Below are 23,251 nucleotides of genomic sequence, written 5' to 3'. Positions count from 1 at the left end.
TCAATCCAATACTTTTTCACATGCTTCGTAAACAACAGGTGTAGACTAACAGTGAAATGCTTACTTACAGGTCCTTTTCCAACAATGCAGAGTTGAAGATTCAAAAATATAGGAGGAATAAATACACATTGACTAACGAACAATAAAAAGGAGTAAAAGTAACATGGCTATATACAGGGAGAACCAGTACTGAGTGGATATGCAGGGGTACGAGGTAATTGAGGTAGCTATGTACTGTACATATAGGTGGTGGTAAAGTGACGAGGCAACAGGATAGATAAAACAGTAGCAGCAGCGTATGTGGTGAGTGTGAAAGCGTGTGCGGCGTCAGCATGCATGTGTGCGCATGTTATGTGTATGTGGGCAAACAGTATGTAGTGTGTTGTGGTGTGTATGTGTGTGTTGGGGTGTTAGTGTAAGTACTGTATGTGTGAGTGCGTGTCCATAGAGTCAGTGCAAGAGAGTTTGTGCCAAAATGGGCTATTGCAGGTAGTCATTTGATTAGCTATTTAGCGGTCTTGTTTGTAGTCCCTTTGAGTGGGACACAGAGACAACAGACCAGACTTCACCAATAGGGCCGGGAATGTTTCCTAGCCCAGGGTTAGCTACACCATCTTGAATCATTGTATTAGAGGTACCGTACTATAACCTTACTTGCCAGGCTTATTTTGTTACTACAAATTATTTTTCTCCACATAGAATTATATATGGGGGAAACAAGACCTGAGGTACCATACCTAAACATACAATTCCAATCCTCTGCTGTTTTCTCTTTGCTGTGGGGAATATTGGCCTGCTTGTTTGGAGCATGTGAGGAGCTAAATGTGCCACATGGACTCAATTTATGCCCAAAGTAGACAGTGCAAGGGTGTGAACAGGTGTGCAGTTACCTACCGCTTACTTACTGTAATAATAATATTTTTGCAGGAATTTCCTTGCGAATGTTAAAGCCTTGTACAGCCTAGCAGACATTATAAACATGCACTTCCAGTTGTAACGTGTGACGTGCTAAGGGATGCTAGTTAAGGTGTGTGTGTGTCTCTGGCCTGGAGAAAGAAGCAATGCTTGGGCGTAGTCTTGCGTTGTTGAATAATTCAGCTTTCTGGCTGGTCAAGGGGAGGGCTGTGTGTGTGCGTGCGTGTTTCTGGGCTGTGTGTGAGCGAGACCATGCGGGAGTGGGTTAGCCAGCGAGAGGAGGAGAAAATAGAGGAGAGGAGACAAGACAAAACCCTGGGCTGTGAGCCACCACTCCTCCACTCCTGTTTTCTATCGGTTCTGTTTTGTTCCTCCTCTCTGTCCGTCTGTCTCGCATCAAGTGCGCCACTGGGCTCTCTCTCACTCTCTAAACAAAGCATACTGAAGTTCATCTAGTGGCGTCTGCTACAAGCTAGGCTTTGCTAGCAGAGCATTGTTTATCCCACTTCAATGAAAACGACAAGGTTATAATAGGGCTCAGAGGTTTTCCCAACGACCTGACCTATTCCTAAAAATACACTGAGAGGGAAGTAACCAGACATTCAGTTTAAATCGAAGGCATCTGTTAGCAGCAGGCTAAAGCTAATGGCAGAGGTGTAGACGATGGCATCAGGCAGTGTCATAATATGGTTTCCTCAATGGACACTACAACATGTTGATGAGAAACAATGTGAGAACATCAAAGCAAAGTTGTGACAACATTATCAACCAGATGATAAGATAAGGGACATGGACACAGTATCAGTGTGTAACAGAAGATAACTCCTCACAAAACCCAGACATAATATACTCTCTGCTAGTTCTAAATGATGGCCCATTTAATACAGAGACATTGCCACAGTATGCAAGGTAACCAATCCAGCCCTCCTCTTGCTCATTGCATATCCAGTAAATCACCAGCAGAATCAATTTTCATATTCACTCTGTTGGTAATGCTTACATATTGGATCCTAACTCTAAAGGTAGGAGAGATCCCACTCTGGAACTTTGAAAGCCAGTAGAATATATTATGTTCAACAATATATAGCAATCAAATTTTTAAATCAAAATACTACTCATATTACAGAGCAAGCGGTAACGCCTCATATGAATCCTACAGACGAAGAACCATATATGTGACAATTTTTCCATTTTAAGATAATCAGTCGTTTTTATATTATTAATTGTGTGTACCACATGAGGTGTTTTATGGTTGACAAATAATTCACCATACCCATATCTTCCAATAATTGATATTTTTTTTGTTATTTCAAAAAACCCTTTTTTTTATTGCCGTTTAAATATTTAGAATGTGGAAGAACAGTATATCTCCAGTGTTGATCTCAGTTTGTGGAAGAACAGTATATCTCCAGTGATGATTTCAGTTTGTGGAAGAACAGTATATCTCCAGTGTTGATTTCAGTTTGTGGAAGAACAGTATATCTCCAGTGATGATTTCAGTTTGTGGAAGAACAGTATATCTCCAGTGATGATTTCAGTTTGTGGAAGAACAGTATATCTCCAGTGATGATTTCAGTTTTGGTGTATATCTCCAGTGATGATTTCAGTTTGTGGAAGAACAGTATATCTCCAGTGATGATTTCAGTTTGTGGAAGAACAGTATATCTCCAGTGATGATTTCAGTTTGTGGAAGAACAGTATATCTCCAGTGATGATTTCAGTTTGTGGAAGAACAGTATATCTCCAGTGATGATTTCAGTTTTGGAAGAACAGTATATCTCCAGTGATGATTTCAGTTTGTGGAAGAACAGTATATCTCCAGTGATGATTTCAGTTTGTGGAAGAACAGTATATCTCCAGTGATGATTTCAGTTTGTGGAAGAACAGTATATCTCCAGTGATGATTTCAGTTTGTGGAAGAACAGTATATCTCCAGTGATGATTTCAGTTTGTGGAAGAACAGTATATCTCCAGTGATGATTTCAGTTTGTGGAAGAACAGTATATCTCCAGTGATGATTTCAGTTTGTGGAAGAACAGTATATCTCCAGTGATGATTTCAGTTTGTGGAAGAACAGTATATCTCCAGTGTTGATTTCAGTTTGTGGAAGAACAGTATATCTCCAGTGATGATTTCAGTTTGTGGAAGAACAGTATATCTCCAGTGATGATTTCAGTTTGTGGAAGAACAGTATATCTCCAGTGATGATTTCAGTTTGTGGAAGAACAGTATATCTCCAGTGTTGATTTCAGTTTGTGGAAGAACAGTATATCTCCAGTGTTGATTTCAGTTTGTGGAAGAACAGTATATCTCCAGTGTTGATTTCAGTTTGTGGAAGAACAGTATATGTGACATTTTGCATGACTCTTGTAAGATGTCCTTTTTTAACACCTGATTTGTTTGAAGTACTTTCAAGTACATATGCCCTTCATGTAAATAACTTAAATGCAATATGTAGTTAATTCATTTGTATGGAGGTTCATTTAAAGGTGGTCTATCAACTTCAGCACTGATGACTTTTCTTAAAAGTTGAGTCATGAAATCTTAGTCTCATTTAAAATAAAGCCCTCAATGTTACCATAGAATAACTACAAAAATAGAATACAATTAAATTAATTCAATCAAAACAAGCACATATCAAATATGGATCAATGTGATGTGCCAATATGCATGTCCATTATGCAGGTCCCTAAGGTCAATATTACAAAACGTTCAGAAAACCATTCTCTTTAGGTTTAACACTATGATCAGCAATTAAGTTTTGAATTGCGTTAAACCCATGCTAAAGGCAAGAAATGTCCTTCTGTACTGAGGTGACAGCAGTAAATAAGTATTAACTGCTTAGAGTTAATGCTAAATGTGGTGACAGAGAGACGTACTGTATATTGCAATGAATAAAAAAAGGGAATCTAGATCAAATGAATACTTACATACTGTATGTGATGACTTATTTGTTTTTAATTCATTCAGATTAAAAAAGGTTCAAATTAAAGAAGGTTCACACAAAATCATTCTCAACAGAACACATTGTACATAACATTTTCTACACTAGGAACATCATCTTAAAATTAAATTAATTCAATATATTGTGCTGGTTCAAATCATGCACAAATTGATTCACATATAAAACACCTACTTACTATACATTTAATTTCCTACAATAGGGGTGACATGTCTACTGAAATGTATTCAGATTCAACATACTATACAGGTTCAGGGGATCATAAACTCACAGAAAAAAACAGTTAATTATGTAGCTTGGTTTAACAACAAATGATTCACTCTGCAGTGATTTATAAAAAGAGCGTGCAGCAGCTGGCAAGTAGTTGAGCAGGTCATCAGATCTTGTTACTTGTTTTTTTTGATGGGCAGAGGACTCTCATATGCTCTAGGGTCGTGGCTTGCAAAATAGGGAGGTTGAGGTGTAGCTCCTTGTTTTGATTTGGAGATCATCCACGATTTCCATCCTTCGAATAGACTGTGGCTCTGTCTGGCGTACAGATTCCAAGGATCCTCAACTGAAATTAGAACAGAAACATTTTAAGTTCCTGACATCAATAAACAACTTTCACAGTCAAGCATTAGGATATTTTATTGTTAGAACAACATGTTGCATGTTGATGGGATGTTAGTAAACTATTCTCTGTGCAATACCTGTGACTTTTAACCACCTCACTGAGGTCATCTGTAGTCCAGCTGGTCGCTTGAGGACAGAATCTGGGAGGTGCCTGAAGTCTTCACATTACCTTGAATGGTTTTGCTGTTTGTGCTTCAAGTATCATCTTTGAAACATCATCAGACACCTTGCGCCTCTTCTCGATTGTGGCAAAAGATCGATCACAAGGAAGAAAATAATGACCAGAGACCATGAACTTCTTTAAAAAAAAAAAATCCCCCTTTTCCGTGGTGTTCATCCGTGGTGTTCATCGCTACAACTCCCGTACGGGCTCGGGAGAGACGAAGGTCGAAAGCCATGCGTCCTCCGAAACACAACCCAACCAAGCCGCACTGCTTCTTAACACGGCGCGCATCCAACCCGGAAGCCAGCCGCACCAATGTGTCGGAGGAAACACCGTGCACCTGGAGACCTTGGTTAGCATGCACTGCGCCCGGCCCACCACAGGAGTCGCTGGTGCGCGATGAGACAAGGATATCCCTACCGGCCAAACCCTCCCTAACCCGGACGACGCTAGGCCAATTGTGCGTCGCCCCACGGACCTCCCGGTCTTGGCCGGCTGCGACAGAGCCTGGGCGCAAACCCAGAGTCTCTTGTGGCACAGCCAGCGCTGCGATGCAGTGCCCTAGACCACTGCGCCACCCAGGAGCCCGACCATGAACTTCTGCTCAACTTGGGTAAAGTAACCCATAGAGACGAGCATCGACATCATATTGAGCATCCGCCAGTTGTTATTCTGCCCACAGCATCTGTCACTGAAGGTGATCAACTTGAGCACCTCTGGTTTGGTGAGTGCCGTGAATTTTGTCTTCACCCACTTCAATATGCAGCTTGCCACCTCAATGGAACCTGGGTGTGCAATCCCTGCAGGATACAGTGTAATGTTACATATAACTAGCTAGCTACTGTAGCCATGTCGATTCATCCGGCAGATGGAGAAAAAGTAGCTAGCTATGTTTCTTCTATAATCTAGCAATAACATTTGTAACGATAATGTATAAGTTAGTAGCCAACGAACTTCAGCTAATATGTTTTCTCTATAGTTACAAATTAGACAACCCAGAACATTCATGATAGTTACTGTACTCTATAAATAGCTATCTTGATTGTTTGATATACGGTTCTTCCACATACCTCTTTTGGGCAGCTTTTCTTGACCCTTACGATTTGTATAGGGTTTTCCCGCATCCCGTAAGATCTTACTTTGCCGGTCTTTACATTTTTAGTATTGTTTTACGTCTCTTTCCCACATATCGGCGATTTTCATCAGCAACAGAAAAGTTATGCTTGTCCGTCCATTCTGAGTGGTGCACATAAACGGTTATTCCACGAGAGCCTATCTTTAAAATGATTGTTAATTAGCACGTGGAAAGCTTGTGAAACTGATTCACTATAGAAAAGGGGTGTCCAATAATGATTTTTCATGTACATCTCTTTTTATTTTTTAAATGTCACATACAGTGGGGAGAACAAGTATTTGATACACTGCTGATTTTCCTACTTACAAAGCATGTAGAGGTCTGTCATTTTTTTAATCATAGGTACATTTCAACTGTGAGAGACGGAATCTAAAACAAAAATCCAGAAAATCACATTGTATGATGTTTAAGTAATTAATTGGCATTTTATTGTATGACATAAGTATTTGATACATCAGAAAAGCAGAATTAATATTTGGTACAGAAACCGTTGTTTGCAATTACAGAGATCATACGTTTCCTGTAGTTCTTGACCAGGTTTGCACACACTGCAGCAGGGATTTTGGCCCACTCCTCCATACAGACCTTCAGGTTTCGGGGCTGTCGCTGGGCAATACGGACTTTCAGCTCCCTCCAAATATTTTCTATTGGGTTCAGGTCTGGAGACTGGCTAGGCCACTCCAGGACCTTGAGATGCTTCTTACGGAGCCACTCCTTAGTTGCCCTGGCTGTGTGTTTCAGGTTGTTGTCATGCTGGAAGACCCAGCCACGACCCACCTTCTATGCACTTACTGAGGGAAGGAGGCTGTTGGCCAAGATCTCAGGATTCATGGCCCCATCCATCCTCCCCTCAATACCGTGCAGTCATCCAGTCCCCTTTGCAGAAAAGCATCACCAAAGAATGTTTCCACCTCCATGCTTCACAGTTGGGATGGTGTTCTTGGGGTTCTACTCATCCTTCTTCCTCCAAACACAGCAAGTGGAGTTTAGACCAAAAAGCTCTATTTTTGTCTCATCAGAACACATGACCTTCTCCCATTCCTCCTCTGGATCATCCAGATGGTAATTGGCAAACTTCAGACGGGCCTGGACATGCGCTGGCTTGAGCAGGGGGACCTTGCAAGCACGGCAGGATTTTAATCCATGACGTCGTAGTGTGTTACTAATGGTTATCTTTGAGACTGTTGTCCCAGCTCTCTTCAGGTCATTGACCAGGTCCTGCCGTGTAGTTCTGGGCTGATCCCTCACCTTCCTCATGATCATTGATGCCCCACGAGGTGAGATCTTGCATGGAGCTCCAGACCGAGGGTGATTGACCGTCATCTGTAACTTCTTCCATTTTCTAATAATTGCGCCAACAGTTGTTGCCTTCTCACCAAGCTGCTTGCCTATTGTCCTGTAGCCCATCCCAGCCTTGTGCAGGTCTACAATTTTAACCCTGTTGTCCTTACACAGCTCCCTGGTCTTGGCCATTGTGGAGAGGTTGGAGTCTGTTTGATTGAGCGTGTGGACAGGTGTCTTTTATACAGGTAACAAGTTCAAACAGGTGCAGTTAATACAGGTAATGAGTGGAGAACAGGAGGGCTTCTTAAAGAAAAACTAACAGGTCTGTGAGAGCCGGAATTCTTACTGGTTGGTAGGCGATCATATACTTATGTCATGCAATAAAATGCAAATGAATTACTTAAAAATCATACAATGTGATTTTCTGGATTTTTGTTTTAGATTCCGTCTCTCACAGTTGAAGTGTACCTATGATAAAAAAATTACAGACCTCTACATGCTTTGTAAGTAGGAAAACCTGAAAAATCGGCAGTGTATCAAATACTTGTTCTCCCCACTGTATATGGTTCTTCGTCTGTAGGATTCATGACACCAATGTTTGCTTTGTAGCAACTACAGATGAACCACTATGGAGTCTGGGTAAGGCCTTAATGTCATAAACATGTCAACTTTGATCACTTTCTCAATTATGTCAAATATACACTACCGTTCAAAAGTTTGGGGTCACTTAGAAATGTACTTGTTTTCATAAACATACATGAAATGAGTTGCAAAATGAATCGGAAAGATGTTGACAAGGATATAAATAATGATTTTTAATTTAAATAACAATTGTGTCCTTCAAACTTTGCTTTCTTCAACGAATCCTCCAATTGCAGCAATTACAGCCTTGCAGACCTTTGGCATTCTAGTTGTCAATTTGTTGAGATAATCTGAAGAGATTTCACCCCATGCTTCCTGAAGCACCTCCCACAAATTGGATTGGCTTGATGGGCACTTCTTACGTACCTGCTCCCACAACAGCTCAATAGGGTTGAGATCCGATGACTAGTGGAGTGGCCAGCACATAGACAGAATACCAGCTGACTGCTTCTTCCCTAAATAGTTCAGAGCTGTGCTTTGGGTCATTGCCCTGCTGTAGGAGGAAATTGGCTCCAATTAAGCACTGTCCACAGGGTACGGCATGGCGTTGCAAAATGGAGTGATAGCCTTCCTTCAAGATTCCTTTTACCCTGGACAAATCTCCCACTTTACCACCACCAAGCACCCCCAGACCATCACATTGCCTCCACCACGCTTGACAGGTGGCGTCAAGCACTACTCCAGCATCTTTTCATTTTATCTGCATCTCACAAACATTCTTCTTTGTGATCTGAACACCTCAAACTTAGATTTGTCTGTCCATAACACTTTCCCCCCCCAATCTTCCTCTGTCCAGTGCCTGTGTTATTTTGCCCATCTTAATCTTTTCTTTTTATTGGCCAGTCTGAGATATGGCTTTTTCTTTGCAACTCTGCCTAGAAGACCAGCATCCCGGAATCGCCTCTTCACTGTTGACGTTGAGACTTGTGTTTTGCAGGTACTATTTAATGAAGCTGCCAGTTGAGGACTTGTGACGCATCGGTTTCTCAAACTAGACACACTAATGTACTTGTCCTCTTGCTCAGTTGTGCACCGGGGCCTCCCACTCCTCTTTCTATTCTGGCTAGAGCCAGATAGCGCTGTTCTGTGAAGGGAGTTGTACGAGATCTTCAGTTTCTTGGCAATTTCTCGCATGGAATAGCCTTCATTTCTCAGAACAAGAATAGACTGACGCGTTTCAGAAGAAAGTTCTTTGTTTCTGGCCATTTTGAGCCTGTAATCGAACCCACAAATGATGATGATCCAGATACTCAACTAGTCTAATCAGAACAGCTTTCAGCTGTAGTAACCTAATTGCAAAAGGGTTTTCTAAATTATCAATTAGCCCTTTAAAATTATAAACTTGGATTAGCTAACACAACATGCCATTGGAACACAGGAGTGATGGTTGCTGATAATGGGCCTCTGTACGCCTATGTAGATATCCCATTAAAAATCAGCCGTTTCCAGCTACAATAGTCACTTACAACATTAACAATGTCTACACTGTATTTCTGATCAATTTGATGTTATTTTAAATGGACAAAAAAAATGGCTTTTCTTTCAAAAATAAGGTCACTTAGAAATGTCCCCAAACTTTTGAATGGTAGTGTATGTCAACAATCTTTCCTCCAAAGCACTATTCTATGGCTTACATTTCATGAAAATCCCCCAAATCATGGTCTTTTTTTGTCTGTGTTTCGTGAAGAATCACACAGAAATGTTGTGGGAGTGCAAGCGCAAGAACAGTTTGGGAATGTAATGTTTCTGCTGAGCCACTGTACAGTGTGGTGGGCACTTATCTAACCAGCCGCCCCCAACAAACACTCAACCATGCCCACCTTCACCAGCCACCCACTATACTCATTACCCACATACTCTACACTCTCATACTGGGCTATGGATTGGCCAGAAGAGAACAATACCATTAGCTGTTTTTTCTCTCTGGGTGGTTAATGATGTGAGGATTTTAAAGCAAGTCATTTCCTCTCTATTCAGAAGCCATCAGTGCTTCCCTGCTGCTAGGCATTAGAGCAGAGTTAAAGCAGAATAAGAAGAGCAGCAGAGAAACTTCACAGGCAGAGCAACTTGATCCCACTGTGCCCTGCCTCTCTCTCTCCCTCTCGAGAACCCAGAGTGGGCGAGAGATACTGACAGTGGAGGGATGTGTGTGTGTGTTTAGGAGGGGAGAGGCAGAAAAGGAGAGGGTGAATATGGGTAAGAATGAGAGTGTGTGACTGCATCGGAGGGTGAGGGGTGTGTGTGAGTGAATGTGTTTCTGTGTAAATGAGAAAAAAATAATGCATGTTGATGGGATGAGTGCGTGTACGTGATTGGATGCGTGTCAGACAGTAATTGTATACCTTCCTAATATTGAGTTTCACCCTTCCCTCAGAGCAGCCTCAATTCGTCAGGGCATGGACTCTACAAGGTGTCGAAAGCATTCCACAGGGATGCTGGCCCATGTTGACCCCAATGCTTCCCAGTGGCTGGATGTCCTTTGGGTGGTGGACCATTCTTGATACACACAGGAAACTGTTGAACATGAAAAACCCAGCAGCATTTCATTTCTTGACACAGACCAGTGTGCCTGGCACCTACTACCATACCCTGTTCAAAGGCACTTGTGTCTTGCCCCTTCACCCTATGAATGGCACACAATCTCAAGGCTTAAAAATCGTTCTTTAAATCTGTCTCCTCCAAGTGACCAAGGGATCATAGCTTTCACCTAGATTCACCTGGTCAGTCTATGCCATGGAAAGAGCAGGTGTCCTTAATGCTTTGTATACTCAGTATGTGTGTGTGTAACGCGTGTGAGTAACGTGTGCAAGTAATGTGTGTGAAACGCATCTGTGTGTAACGCGCATAACGTGTCTGTGTGTATCGTGTTTAACGCGTCTGCATGTAACGTGTGTGTGTGTGTAACGTGCCTGTGTGTATCGTGTGTGTGTAATGCGTGTGAGTAACGCATCTGCGTGTAACGTGTCTGTGTAACGTGTGTGTGTGTAACGCGTATGTGTGTAAAGTTTGTGTGTAACGTGTGTGTGTGTAACGCGCGTGTGTGTAACATGTGTAACGCGTATGTGTGTGTAACTTGTGTAACGCGTATGTGTGTGTAACTTGTGTAACGCGTATGTGTGTGTAACTTGTGTAACGCGTATGTGTGTGTAACTTGTGTAACGCGTATGTGTGTGTAACGTGTATGTGTGTGTAACTTATGTAAAGCGTATGTGTGTAACATGTGTAAAGCGTACGTGTGTGTAACTCGTATGTGTAACGTGTGTATGTAACGCGTATGTGTGTGTAACATGTGTAATGCGTATGTGTGTGTAACATGTGTAACGCGTATGTGTGTGTAACGTGTGTGTGTGTAACGTGTCTGTGCCTTTATCTGCAGGAGCCCTGTGCTGCTAGGAGGGAAGGAAACAGCTACTTCGCATCATTATGCTGCCTGTGCCTGCGACTCGTCAGAGAAAGAAATCATACATGCAGCGCACACAACTCTGTGAGAGAGGCTCCATGTTCTCCACACCCCAGCCCCTTCGACGCTCATAACCTGTCACACCAGAGAGAGAGAGAGAGAGGGGAAGGAGGCGCATAATGGGCTGGAGAGAGAAAGCCAGAGTAGTACATGAGGCAGAATCAGAAACCGAGAGAGAACAATTTCATAGCATAGAATCACACCGAAAAGATCAAGAACTGGCAGTCATCCTGATTGACATCCAGTGGGCAGTGCTAGACTAGCTAGCTAGCACTCAGAGGTGTGTGCTTCACAGAGCAGCTGAAGGACAGTCATCACAGCAGTCTCAGCAGTAAACACGTACTTCTCTGAACCCGACCACAACTACCTGTCCCTTCTCTATGGCCCCTAGACTCCCCCCACCCCTAGATTCCACCCTCCTATGTAAGTACCCTAGCCAGGTAAAGCTTGAGTCAGTCTCACCTTAGTTAGTAGAAAAGGGCTGCGTCTCCAGCTAGTAAAATCCTGTACCATGGTAAACTACTTAAAGGACGTGGCATAGAGATATGGCAATAGAGGCACACAAATTATGAGGAATAAAAAAGGAGAGGGAAGAGGAGGAGAGGAGTAAGAGAGAAAGAGATGGAGAGCTGTAGACAGAGTGAGCTCTGCAGTGTTGAAAGCAAGTACCAGGTATTGGCGCACGCGCAGGAACACATACAAGGACAGGCACACAGGAACAGACAGGCGGGCGGGCGGACTCGCCCTCCTCCTCCTCTCTCCATCTCCCACTCGATAGCGGCAAGTTAGCTCTCTCCCTCTTCCCCTCTCTCAGACACAGAAAACACTCGGAAGCTCTAAAAAAGGCACACTGACTGCAATGTCCTCCTTGAACAACCACATAAAAGCGTCACACTCACAAAACACACAGAAATTCTAATAATTGTATAGACAATAGTACAGACACATACTTGATCCATGCATCCTTATGTAAGGCCACTCCGATACATAGATAGACCCACCCACACAAGAATAATCAAGTAAACATGATTATTCACAAAACAACTCGTCACATCAAAGGGAACAGTGTTTGTGAACACAACATTCAATCCAAGTGAGGGCACATTCAGAATAGCCGTGAATAGGAATTAGAGGTCGACCGATTAATCGGCATGTTAGATTAATTATGGCCGATTTCAAGTTTTTCATAACAATTGGTAATGGGCATTTTTGGACACCGATTACATTGCATTCCACAAGGAAACTGTGTGGCAGGGTGACCACCTGCTACGCGCGGGCAGCAAGGCGCCAAAGTAAGTAGATATTTTTAAATCTGCAAATTTAGTTAAAAGAAACTCATGTTAGCAGGTAATATTAACTAGAGAAATTGTGTCACTTCTCTTGCGTTCATTGCACGCAGAGTCAGTGTATATGCAACAGTTTGGGCCGCCTGGCTCGTTGCAAACTAATTTGCCAGAATTTTACATAATTATGACATAACATTGAAGGTTGTGCAATGTAACAGTAATATTCAGACTTAGGGTTGCCGCTCATTCGATAAAATATGGAACGGTTCAGTATTTAAATGAAATAATAAACATTTTTTGTTTTTGAAATGATAGTTTCCGGATTTGACCACCGGCTCAAATTTCTGTGTTTATTATATAATTAAGTCTATGATTTGATAGAGCTGTCTGACTGATGGTAGGCAGCAGCAGGCTCGTAAGCATTCATTCAAACTTTACTGTGTTTTCCAGCAGCTCTTAGCAATGCTTGCTTCACAGCGCTGTTTATGACTCAAGCCTATCAACTCCTGAGATTGGGCTGGCAACACTAAAGAGCCTATTAGAACATCCAATAGTCAAAGGTATATGAAATACAAAAATGGTAGAGAGAGAAATAGTCGACGTGTCAAAATTCCTATAATAACTACATCCTAAAACTTCTTAACTGGGAATATTGAAGAACTGGGAATATTGAACCACCAGCTTTCATATGTTCTGAGCAAGGAACTTAAACGTTAGCCTTTTTACATGGCACATATTACACTTTTACTTTCTTTTTTACTGTGTTTTTGCATTATTTAAACCAAATTGAGCATGTTTAATTATTTATTTCAGACTAAATAGATTTTATTTATGTATTATATTAAGTTAAAATAAAAGTGTTCATTGTTCATTCAGTACTGTTGTAATTGTCATTACTACAAATATATATATATATATTAAAGAATATACATAATTTAAAAAAAACAACGGCCGATCTATCTGTATCGGCTTTTTTTGGTCCTCCAATAAATTGGTATCGCCGTTGAAAAATCATAAATCGGCCGTTGGATCGGCTAATAGGAATACAGTTCTACTGAACTATGGAGTGGTAGTAGGTTAATAAACATATTTCCGGGTATTCAGAGGTGTTGAGATGAAATGCTATTTTAAAATGTGAAGCCTTTCCTTCCTCTCCAGCTTGCTCTTCCTCTGAACTAGAAATTGTTTCTGTACAGGCACAATGGTGATAAACACACACACAGAGTATATCTGCTGTGAACTTTATACATTGAATGAGAGTATAAATGACAGTTCCCTTGCTTAAAGTTTGCGTATGTGTGTGTCTCTTTGATTGTGTGTGTGTGTGTGTGTGTGCAATAACATGTGTATTAGAGGTCGACCGATATATACTTCTGTGTATTTATTTTAAGAAAGGCATTGGTGTTTATGGTTAGGTACAGTCGTGCAACGATTGTGCTTTTTTTGCAAATGCGCTTTTGTTAAAATCATCCCCCACTGTTGCATCGATTATATGCAACGCAGGACACGCTAGATAAACTAGTAATATCATCAACCATGTGTAGTTAACTAGTGATTATGATTGATAGATTTTTATAAAAGGTAAGTTTAATGCTAGCTAGCAACTTACCTTGGCTTCTACTGCATTCGCGTAACAGGCAGGCTCCTCGTGGAGTGCAATGAGAGGCAGGTGGTTAGAGCGTTGGACGAGTTAACCTTAAGATTGCAAGATTGAATCCCAGAGCTGACAAGGTAAAAATCTGTCATTTAGCCCCTGAACAAGGCAGTTAACCCACCGTTCCTAAGTCATCATTGAAAATAAGAATGTGTTCTTAACTGACATGCCTAGTTAAATAAAGGTGTAAAAAATGTAATTAAAATAAATATTTAAAATTAAAATCGGCGTCCAAAAATAGAGATTTCCGATTGTTATGAAAACTTGAAATCGGCCCTAATTAAATCGGCCATTGCGATTAATCGTTTCGACCTCTAATGTATATGTGCACAAAGTGAATATGGATTGCATCCATCCGTAACTCCAAGAAGAGTTCCATCCGATCTGAGGTGACACTTTCCCAAAGGGCTGAATTCCAAAGAGGACAGGTTCACACACACAAGCGGATGGTGGAGCTTTGTAGTGCTGTAAACAACCCTATGAATCTGCAATGCATCAACACCACACCAAAACTGAGACGCTACTTGTGGAGTCTGGCCATGCGTAACCAACTGAAAACTATAGGCATTCTACCAGACCACAATATTACAATGGTAGGTAGTCGGCATCAGAGTCAATACTACAACAGCAAAGTAAACTGCCAACCAAAAGGACTCAATCCTCATAATCTGATCCTAGATCTGTGGATAAGGGCAACATCTACCTTTACCAATTGAGAAGGGGAATAACACTTTTACAACAGCAGCTCGTCTGGTCTTTACCTACTGAATCATCTACTATACAAGTTTGAATCACTTACACATAAATCATGGAGACAGATCTGAATCATCTACTACAGAAGTGTGAATCACCTATGCATGAATCATGGAGACAGATCTGAAACACAAATCTACAGGGGTACCAGTCGGTCAATTTTTGTGAGGGCTTACGACCCCTTTGCTACTGGCTGGGTGTGAGGAGGATAGGGTTGACGACATTGATAAACCAGTGAGCTAAGCGAGACTGGGCAAGATCGTCTGCAGCCTCGGAGTCACGTGATACTGTGTAAAGCCTCGGCTGGGGAAAGGAAGGAGAGATGAGGTCTCTAATCACTATCAGTCACATGGAGGGCTGGGTGTAACATCAGTCACACACTGGGCCTCCTGGTGCACAGTTCCATGCCAGAGTCTAGTGTCTGTTACTACTGAATTGGTTTAGAAGGGGAGACTCCTGGTGCAGGCTCTTTGGTGCAAGATTGTATCAGGGTGGAGACTGCCCAGAGAGGGCATTGTTAGCAGGGGAATGGGCTGTACTTAGTCCTCCCATTTTATGTAGCTTGCACTGACTCTCATGAAACCCATTCTTTTACAATATAGTTTCTGTCTGTTGTAAACTGACTGCAGTGAGCAGTGCACTCCTATGTCCTCTCCTGTAGCTTGCTCATTTGGGGATTTGAGTGAGCTGTGCTATGATGACCTGCCAAGTTACATAAGGTGATCCCTGTGTTGAAGCAACACCTGGTGTTTGAGAAGCATTCAGCTCCTATAATCCCCATACTCCTCTACGTTGTCACTCATCATTCCAAGGGATCTATAGGTTCTACACACAAAGGTGGAAGGAAGGGTTCCCTAGAGAGAGACTGATGTGATGGATGGGAGAAGAGGAAGAGTAGTGAGGTTGTCTTACAGCTGAGCCCCTCAGTAGTGTTGCAGGCAGCGCCTGAGCCGCACAGTAGCCCCCATCTTCCTGGCCTTGTTCCAGGGATGCTTTCTCTCCACAGGCAGCAAGGGACTCTTGGGGGGTTATGGCTGGGGAGGTAGAGTGGGATAGTGGGAGGTAGGAGGGATAGAGGAATGTAGGTGGGGCCAGCCGTTCTGCCAGATGAACAGAACCCGTCTGGATGGGCGTCCACCCAGGACCTGGGCAGTGGGCCAGAGCCTGTCAGCGGGCATGGGCAGGGAGACAGAGAGAGGGAACCATGGGAGATGCAGATCAAGGAGGTGGAGAGAGGGAGAAGGGGAAGGAGGAGTGTGGACTGATAAGAGTGAGTGCTAAGGTAGATAAACGCATTAGCGACAGAGATTTGGCAGAGCAAATAAGTAAAATAAAATGTCCCATAGTCTTACTACTCTGATGGGCAAACATGAGAACACTGAATTACAAAAATCAACTCCATTAACACAATCATTTAGAGGAGGATACATCTTTGGATAAAAAATTCTGTGTTTGATTCAGACAATGTTAACATGGTGCACCTCCTCAATAACAGAAACAATTAGTAGAGCTGCATGTCTTGGTTGTAAATCATACCTGACAAGCTGCCGGCTTCAGCACCATCACTCCCAAAAGTGCTATTTAAAGAGGTAAACTAAGTTCTGCAGAAAATAACCTCATCACCAAACAAAACAGGAAGTAATGAATGAACATGGTGGGGATGATGGGAGGGGACAGCCTGCCTAGTAACTAAGGTCCACAGCTGCAATGAAAATATCTAATTTTGTCAATGTGCACAGCTTCCTTACATAACGCGTGGCTCTGCGCCTGATTGGTCTCAGTTGCATGAGCCTCTAAATTTGATTGGATTTCATTGACGCTGCTGACAAAAAAAGCTTGCAATTAGCAGGCGGTGCTGGGACAGACACAACGGTCTTGGCTGGCAATGACAGTCACCAGGGCCATTGAGCGGCGTTAGCCAGCAAACTTAGATTGCTGCAGCCGACACACACATCCCCTGGTCCCTTTCCATCATCCGCTTTCAAGGCTGCATCCATACAAGCTGCTTAGCCATACATAGCACACCGCGTGTCCCAGTGCTGTAGTCGTATGCTGCATTTTTGGAGAGGAATATATACAGTTGAAGTCAGAAGTTTACATACACATAGGTTGGAGTCATTAAAACTCGTTTTTCAACCACTCCACAAATTTCTTGTTAACAAACTATAGTTTTGGCAAATCGGTTAGGACATCTACTTTGTGCATGACACAAGTCATTTTTCCAACAATTGTTTCACTTATAATTCACTGTATCACAATTCCAGTGGGTCAAAAGTTTACATACACCAAGCTGACTGTGTCTTTAAACAGCTTGGAAAATTACAGAAAATGATGTCATGGCTTTAGAAGCTTCTGATAGGCTAATTGACATCATTTGTGTCAAATGGAGGTGTACCTATGGATGTATTTCAAGGCCTACCTTCAATCTCAGTGCCTCTTTGCTTGGCATCATGGGAAAATCAAAAGAAATCAGCCAAGAACTCAGAAAAACAATTGTAGACCTCCACAAGTCTGGTTCATCCTTGGGAGCAATGTTCAAACGCCTGAAGGTACCACGTTCATCTGTACAAACAATAGTACGCAAGTATAAACACCGTGGACCCACTCAGCCGTCATACTGCTCAGAAAGGAGACGAGTTCTGTCTCTTAGAGATGAACGTACTTTGGTTCGAAAAGTGCAAATCAATCCCAGAACAGCAAAGGACCTTGTGAAGATGCTGGAGGAAACGGGTACAAAAGTATCTATATCCACAGTAAAACGAGTCCTATATCGACATAACCTGAAAGGCTGCTCAGCAAGGAAGAAGCCACTGCTCCAAAAACACCATAAAAAAAAGCCAGACTACGGTTTGCAACTGCACATGGGGACAAAGATCGTACTTTTTGGAGAAATGTCAGCTGGTCTGATGAAACAAAAATAGAACTGTTTGGCCACAACGACCATCGTTATGTTTGGAGGAAAAAGGGGGATGCTTGCAAGCCAAAGAACATCATCCCAACCGTGAAGCACAGGGGTGGCAGCATCATGTTGTGCGGGTGCTTTGCTGCACTTCACAAAATAGATGGCATCATGAGGATGGAAAATTGTGGATATATTGAAGCAACATCTCAAGACAGTCAAGCTTGGTCACAAATGGGTCTTCCAAATGGACAATGACACCAAGTATTTCCAAAGTTGTGGCAAAAAGACCTAAGGCCAACAAAGTCAAGGTATTGGAGTGGCCATCAAAGAGCCCTGACCTCAATCCTATAGAGAATTTGTGGGCAGAACTGAAAAAGAGTGTGTGAGCAAGGAGGCCTACAAACCTGACTCAGTTACACCAGCTCTGTCAGGAGGAATGAGCCAAAATTCACCCAACTTTTTGTGGGAAGCTTGTGGAAGGCTACCCGAAACATTTGACCCAAGTTAAACAATTTAAAGGCAATGCTAACTAATTGAGTGTATGTAAACCGCTGACCCACTGGGAATGTGAATAAATAAATAAAAGCTGAAATCACCCTCTCTACTATTATTCTGACATTTCACATTCTTAAAATAAAGTGGTGATCCTAACTGATCTAAGACAGAGAATTTTTACTAGGATTAAATGTCAGGAATTGTGAAAAACTGAGTTTAAATGTATTTGGCTCAGGTGTATGTAAAATTCCGACTTCAACTGTAGTGGTATATAGTGGGTGACCAAACCTCTTCTGAATGGGTAGCTGAGGTGAGGCAGTTATTGTCTGACTCTTAACTTGAACACTGAGCTCTACAGCAGTGTAGAAATAGTAATTGAATACAGAACTGCCTTGGCTTGTTCCAGGAAACCCCGCGGATCTGCCTTACAATCTACACATGTTATGACATGTTCTAAATGTTTACCGCAGTCTGTGCAGGGTTGGAAGATTACGTTTTTTCCCCTCGCTCTGCACACAATATCGCACAGTGTTGCAGTTGGCTATCGCTAACGTCAGCCTTGATTGTTATCCAAGAGGTTGAGGAATCTGGAGGCAAGTAACCATCAATCCCAAGGTGACATCATGTGTTTTCCAGTGTCGTGAGATCGTTCATGTTTACTTGGCAAGTTGCTGGTGGCTTGGATTTAATTTATGCCAAATATATGCTGAGGATATCGCAAGGTTGCTGGATCGAATCACCAAGCAGACAATGTAAAAATCTGTCTTTCTGCCCCTGAGCAAGGCCGTTAACCCACTGTTCCCCGGCCGCCGATGACGTGGATGTCGATTAAGGTAGCCCCCCGCACCTCTCTGATTCAGAGGGGTTGGGTTAAATGCAGAAGACATATCAGTTGAATGCATTCAGTTGTACAACTGACTAGGTATTCCCCTTTCCCTTTCATTTGTGTACAGGTTGAGGGACAAAAAATATGTCTTTGAAACTAACAAAATAACAAGGACATGGGAAGAGAGAATGCTAGTCATAAATGGTTTGCCAGAACTAGTGGGGGGTCTTTTATATAAATAACAAGAGAAAAGCAGCAACTGCATCCCAGGGAAATTTGAAACAGGCCATCCTTGGAGAAAAAAAAAGACTGCTTTAACTGTTGTGGTAGTTTGGTGTCACGTTAGATACTGTATCACATAACAATCTTGTATTATAAATGCTCTTTGCTGTTGATAGCAGTACAGCATTATGGTCAACAGCTGGCTATGATTGAGCCCCTAACATCTCAAGAGGGAAAATTATTAGACAGGAGTGCACCTCATCAACCCCAGGCTTGGTACAGAGCCCAAACACCTCTGTCTCTGTGTCCCCCCCACCTCATCGCCCCCTGCCTGCTACCCTCTGCCAGCCCACGACAAAACCAATGGCCCATCTCCCACAGTGCATTACCTTCTCCTGTTTGAATTGGATTCCGCTATCTCTCTCTATTTCAACAGTATTCCAAAAGTATTTTCTGCCTTAAGAGTAAGGCCAATGAGTTCATTTTCAGGCCATTCAACATGAGAATTCTGTGGTATACAGTCATAGTATCTTGTGACCCCTAATAACCGTGTACTACCCTAATTAGCCCTCTATGGCCTTTCATAACTATCTGTGGTCTGACAAGACAAGTAACTGAGGAAATACAAAATGTTTTTCCGGTAAAATAGATACCACAGGATTTTAGCGCAATTACCATAACTACCCTGGATAAAGGGAGAGGTTTTGAAACATGAAAACCATTTGTTCACATTTAGAGTCTGGACTACACTTGCTGCTCTGAATGGACTAGCCCGTTTGCTGAATCACGTTTCTCATTCTGTTTGGATGGAACGGAGGAGCTCTTAACACACTGGGGTGGCACTGTTCCGAGGGTAAACATAGCGTAGAGCCGGACACTTTCCTCTCAGCGCTGGCTTTAGGAAGAAAAACATATACACCCGACGAGTAGTGGCCAAGGTCTACCACACCTCCCCACTGAGGTGCAGAACACAGTCATGACTGAGGCTGCACGTTGCCACGAAGACAGCCTTTGCTATTAGCAACTTCAACAACTTACAGGGACATGGAATTAAACGTGAGGTACTATCACTGGCTGGACCCCTGCCTTGAAAACCTTTCTGGCCCTTTAAATGGTGGTTATTAGCGACCTTTCAGCTCAATTGAAATGACAAAGTATCAAGAGTGGACACAGTGTGGGCTTGTGTGGAACAGAGGGTCTCTTGACACTGTGGCATAGTTTAAAACCCTTTGTTACTGTGTGTTTGGTTGGCTCAGGTTCTCTCAGGTCATTTTTTATGACCTACAGAGCCTACTGCTACACTGTAGCAGAAATGTACACCAGTGAATCTCGAGTCTTGAGGAAAAGCAACTCCGTTGATGGGAAAATAGTTCAAAAGTCCAATGGTGGTACAACTTTACTTCCTTAAGCCATTGACAGTACTTTCCAACCTAGAGCACAATGTAACACATTTTACAAGTGATGCCTTTTAAGCATTCTAGTACAGTTAAATAGTTAACACACACACACATGGACACAGCGGTCTAAGGCACTGCATCTCAGTGCAAGAGGTTTCACTACAGTCCCTGGTTCAAATCCAGGCTGTATCACATTCGGCCGTGATTGGGAGTCCCATAGCGCGGCGCACAATTGGCCCAGCGTCATCCGGGGTAGGCCGTCATTGTAAATAAAAATGTGTTCTTAACTGACTTGCCTAATTAAATAAAGGTCACACACACAAAATATATTTTGTTGGCATTTACGCATGTCCCCATTACCAGTAAAACATCATCAAAACCTATTTATTTCACTTACTTGCTGTTTCGTTGTTAATTTGTTCCGTCGTTTCATTCTCAACCAGGATGTCATCATACATGTCAAGCAGTGAAGTTTCAGCTCTGTCTGTCCGTGGCCTGTCTTCCTTGGTGGGCACTGTCACGGTTTCCGTTTCCATCTTGTCTAGCTGTGTATGTAACATTTCACGTAAACCCTGTTTCTTGTCTGCATCGAAGTAGCAGTCCATGTACATAGCATTGAGCATGGGGGCGACACTGTAAAGAGAGAATGCCACCGAATCGCTGGTTCACAGCCTGTCGCCAGTTTTGTTGAGCAGGCATTTTAATGCCATGAGAGAGGGTATTTCTTGAGTCAGTTGTTTGAATGGAGCTAGCTAGTGTGTTCATGTTTCAAACATGTTATCAAATGCCATTGGAATGGCAGCAGCGGTATGACAAACAGTACAATCATGAGCAGGCAATAAGTCTTTCCTCGGTAGGAAATCTTTGTGGACCCAATGTGCTGTCAGACTCATAATGATCATGGGGCTGACATCGCTGTTCCAAATGTCAGTCGTGAAGTTAATAGTAGTGACGCTATTACGGTGTAATTCCGGTAGGGCAACATCTGAAAAATAGCGCACTTCGTAGTGTGTACCGGTGATCGACCAGTCGGCGAAAGCCAACATTACCCACGACAGAGAATGGTTGATTGTCAAGGGCAATGAATTCCATTATCTTGGCATTAATGGATTTCACCTTTGAGTTGTCTCTCTGAAATGACTTACTTTTTCAAATGACTGCTCACATCGTTGACTGCTCGATCCACACAGCAGACATTGTGGGCTAGGTTAGGAATGCTGTGTTGCACGTGTAGTACAACATTTTACGTGGCGTCATCACGTCCTGTACCTATGTTATATAGGTATGCACGTCAGCTTTGACATCGGTTTTGCACAGATGTTAAACTAGACATCGAGCCAATAGCAATGTTGGCATCTTTAGCTAATATCGTCCGATTCCGATATGTTCACCGATATATCGTGCATCCCTAATTTTTACGTTGCTAATATTTTGAGCCTGTAGGAACTACTGTAATGAAACTGCAAAACTATATTCACTATGCTGCAAAACATGTCCTTGGTCAGACAGTAATTGAATTGTGTAACTTACATTCATATAAAGTTTCTTCAAGTTAAAAGGCCTTAATGATGGAAAACAACCAGTCTCCAGTTTCATGGGGACTGAAACCCTCTGTGAATGACCTCAAACCTTTGTTTCCGGGAGATGAGTAACTTGAGTAAGGGAAGAGAGTGTTTGGGGTGTACTGTATAGCTGACTCTGCACCGATTTTTAGAGACGTGAACATAACCAGCTGCATTCCAAAGACTTACTTTACCAAGCTTGACACATCTCTACTGATCGTGTGGCACGCTCCACTCCCAAGTCCCTGGAGAGGGTGCCATGGCTGTGTAGTCACAGGTATCTCGCTCTGAACTCAGCAGCAGCACAATGCCTCCTGTACTGCGAGTCACGTTTTATCAACGTAAAAAAAGCTAGGTTTTTTTGTGAAAGGAGGCAAGTATAAGTGCTTAGATTAATGACTTGGTTTATAGTGGCAAAAAAAGACATCACTGGTAGATCTCAGTGACTTCAATAGCAGGCGATAACCACAGTATATATGTTGTATTATTGAAGCACATAGTTTAACTGTGGGTGAGCAAGCTTTACACACATACAGACAGACACACCACATACACAACACTGGTCAGACTGACTTACCACTGTTGCGATTTTTGCGGTTGGACTTGCCGCCAAGCAGCATCTTCAAGCTGTTCCTGAACATGACAGCACCGGTCTGCAGCGGCTATAGAGAAATCTGCAGAAGAAAAATGTAGTGTTTTTAATGTAATGTAGGCTATATTTACTGATGTTGGTTATTATTTGTTGTCAGCAGTATTCACTTGGCATCTGCAGCTGGGACCGAGAGACTGAAAAATAGCTTCCATCTCAAGGCCATCAGACTGTTAAACAGCCACCACTAACAGAGGCGCTGCTGCCTACATACAGACTTCAAATCATTGGCCACTTTAATAAATGGATCACTAGTCACTTTAATAATGTTTACATATCTTGCATTACTCATCTCATATGTTTACACTGTATTTTATACCATCTATTGC

General features: G+C 42.5%; 1 protein-coding gene across 1 annotated transcript in view; it reads right to left on the bottom strand.

Annotated features, from left to right (window-relative positions):
- The window catches only part of tanc2a (tetratricopeptide repeat, ankyrin repeat and coiled-coil containing 2a), a 141,571-nt gene that overhangs the window by 51,752 nt on the left and 66,568 nt on the right, over nt 1-23,251 (bottom strand). Inside the window, 1 exon segment of the mRNA XM_042327509.1 lies at nt 22,851-22,947. Within this exon segment, the coding sequence (XP_042183443.1) occupies nt 22,851-22,914 (64 nt within the window). The 5' untranslated portion in view covers nt 22,915-22,947.

Source organism: Oncorhynchus tshawytscha, linkage group LG09 (assembly GCF_018296145.1).
Source record: "Oncorhynchus tshawytscha isolate Ot180627B linkage group LG09, Otsh_v2.0, whole genome shotgun sequence".
NCBI classification, from domain to species: Eukaryota; Metazoa; Chordata; class Actinopteri; order Salmoniformes; family Salmonidae; genus Oncorhynchus; species Oncorhynchus tshawytscha.
The sequence above is the reverse complement of the archived record's forward strand: the minus strand, read 5'-3'. Positions and strand labels throughout refer to the sequence as shown.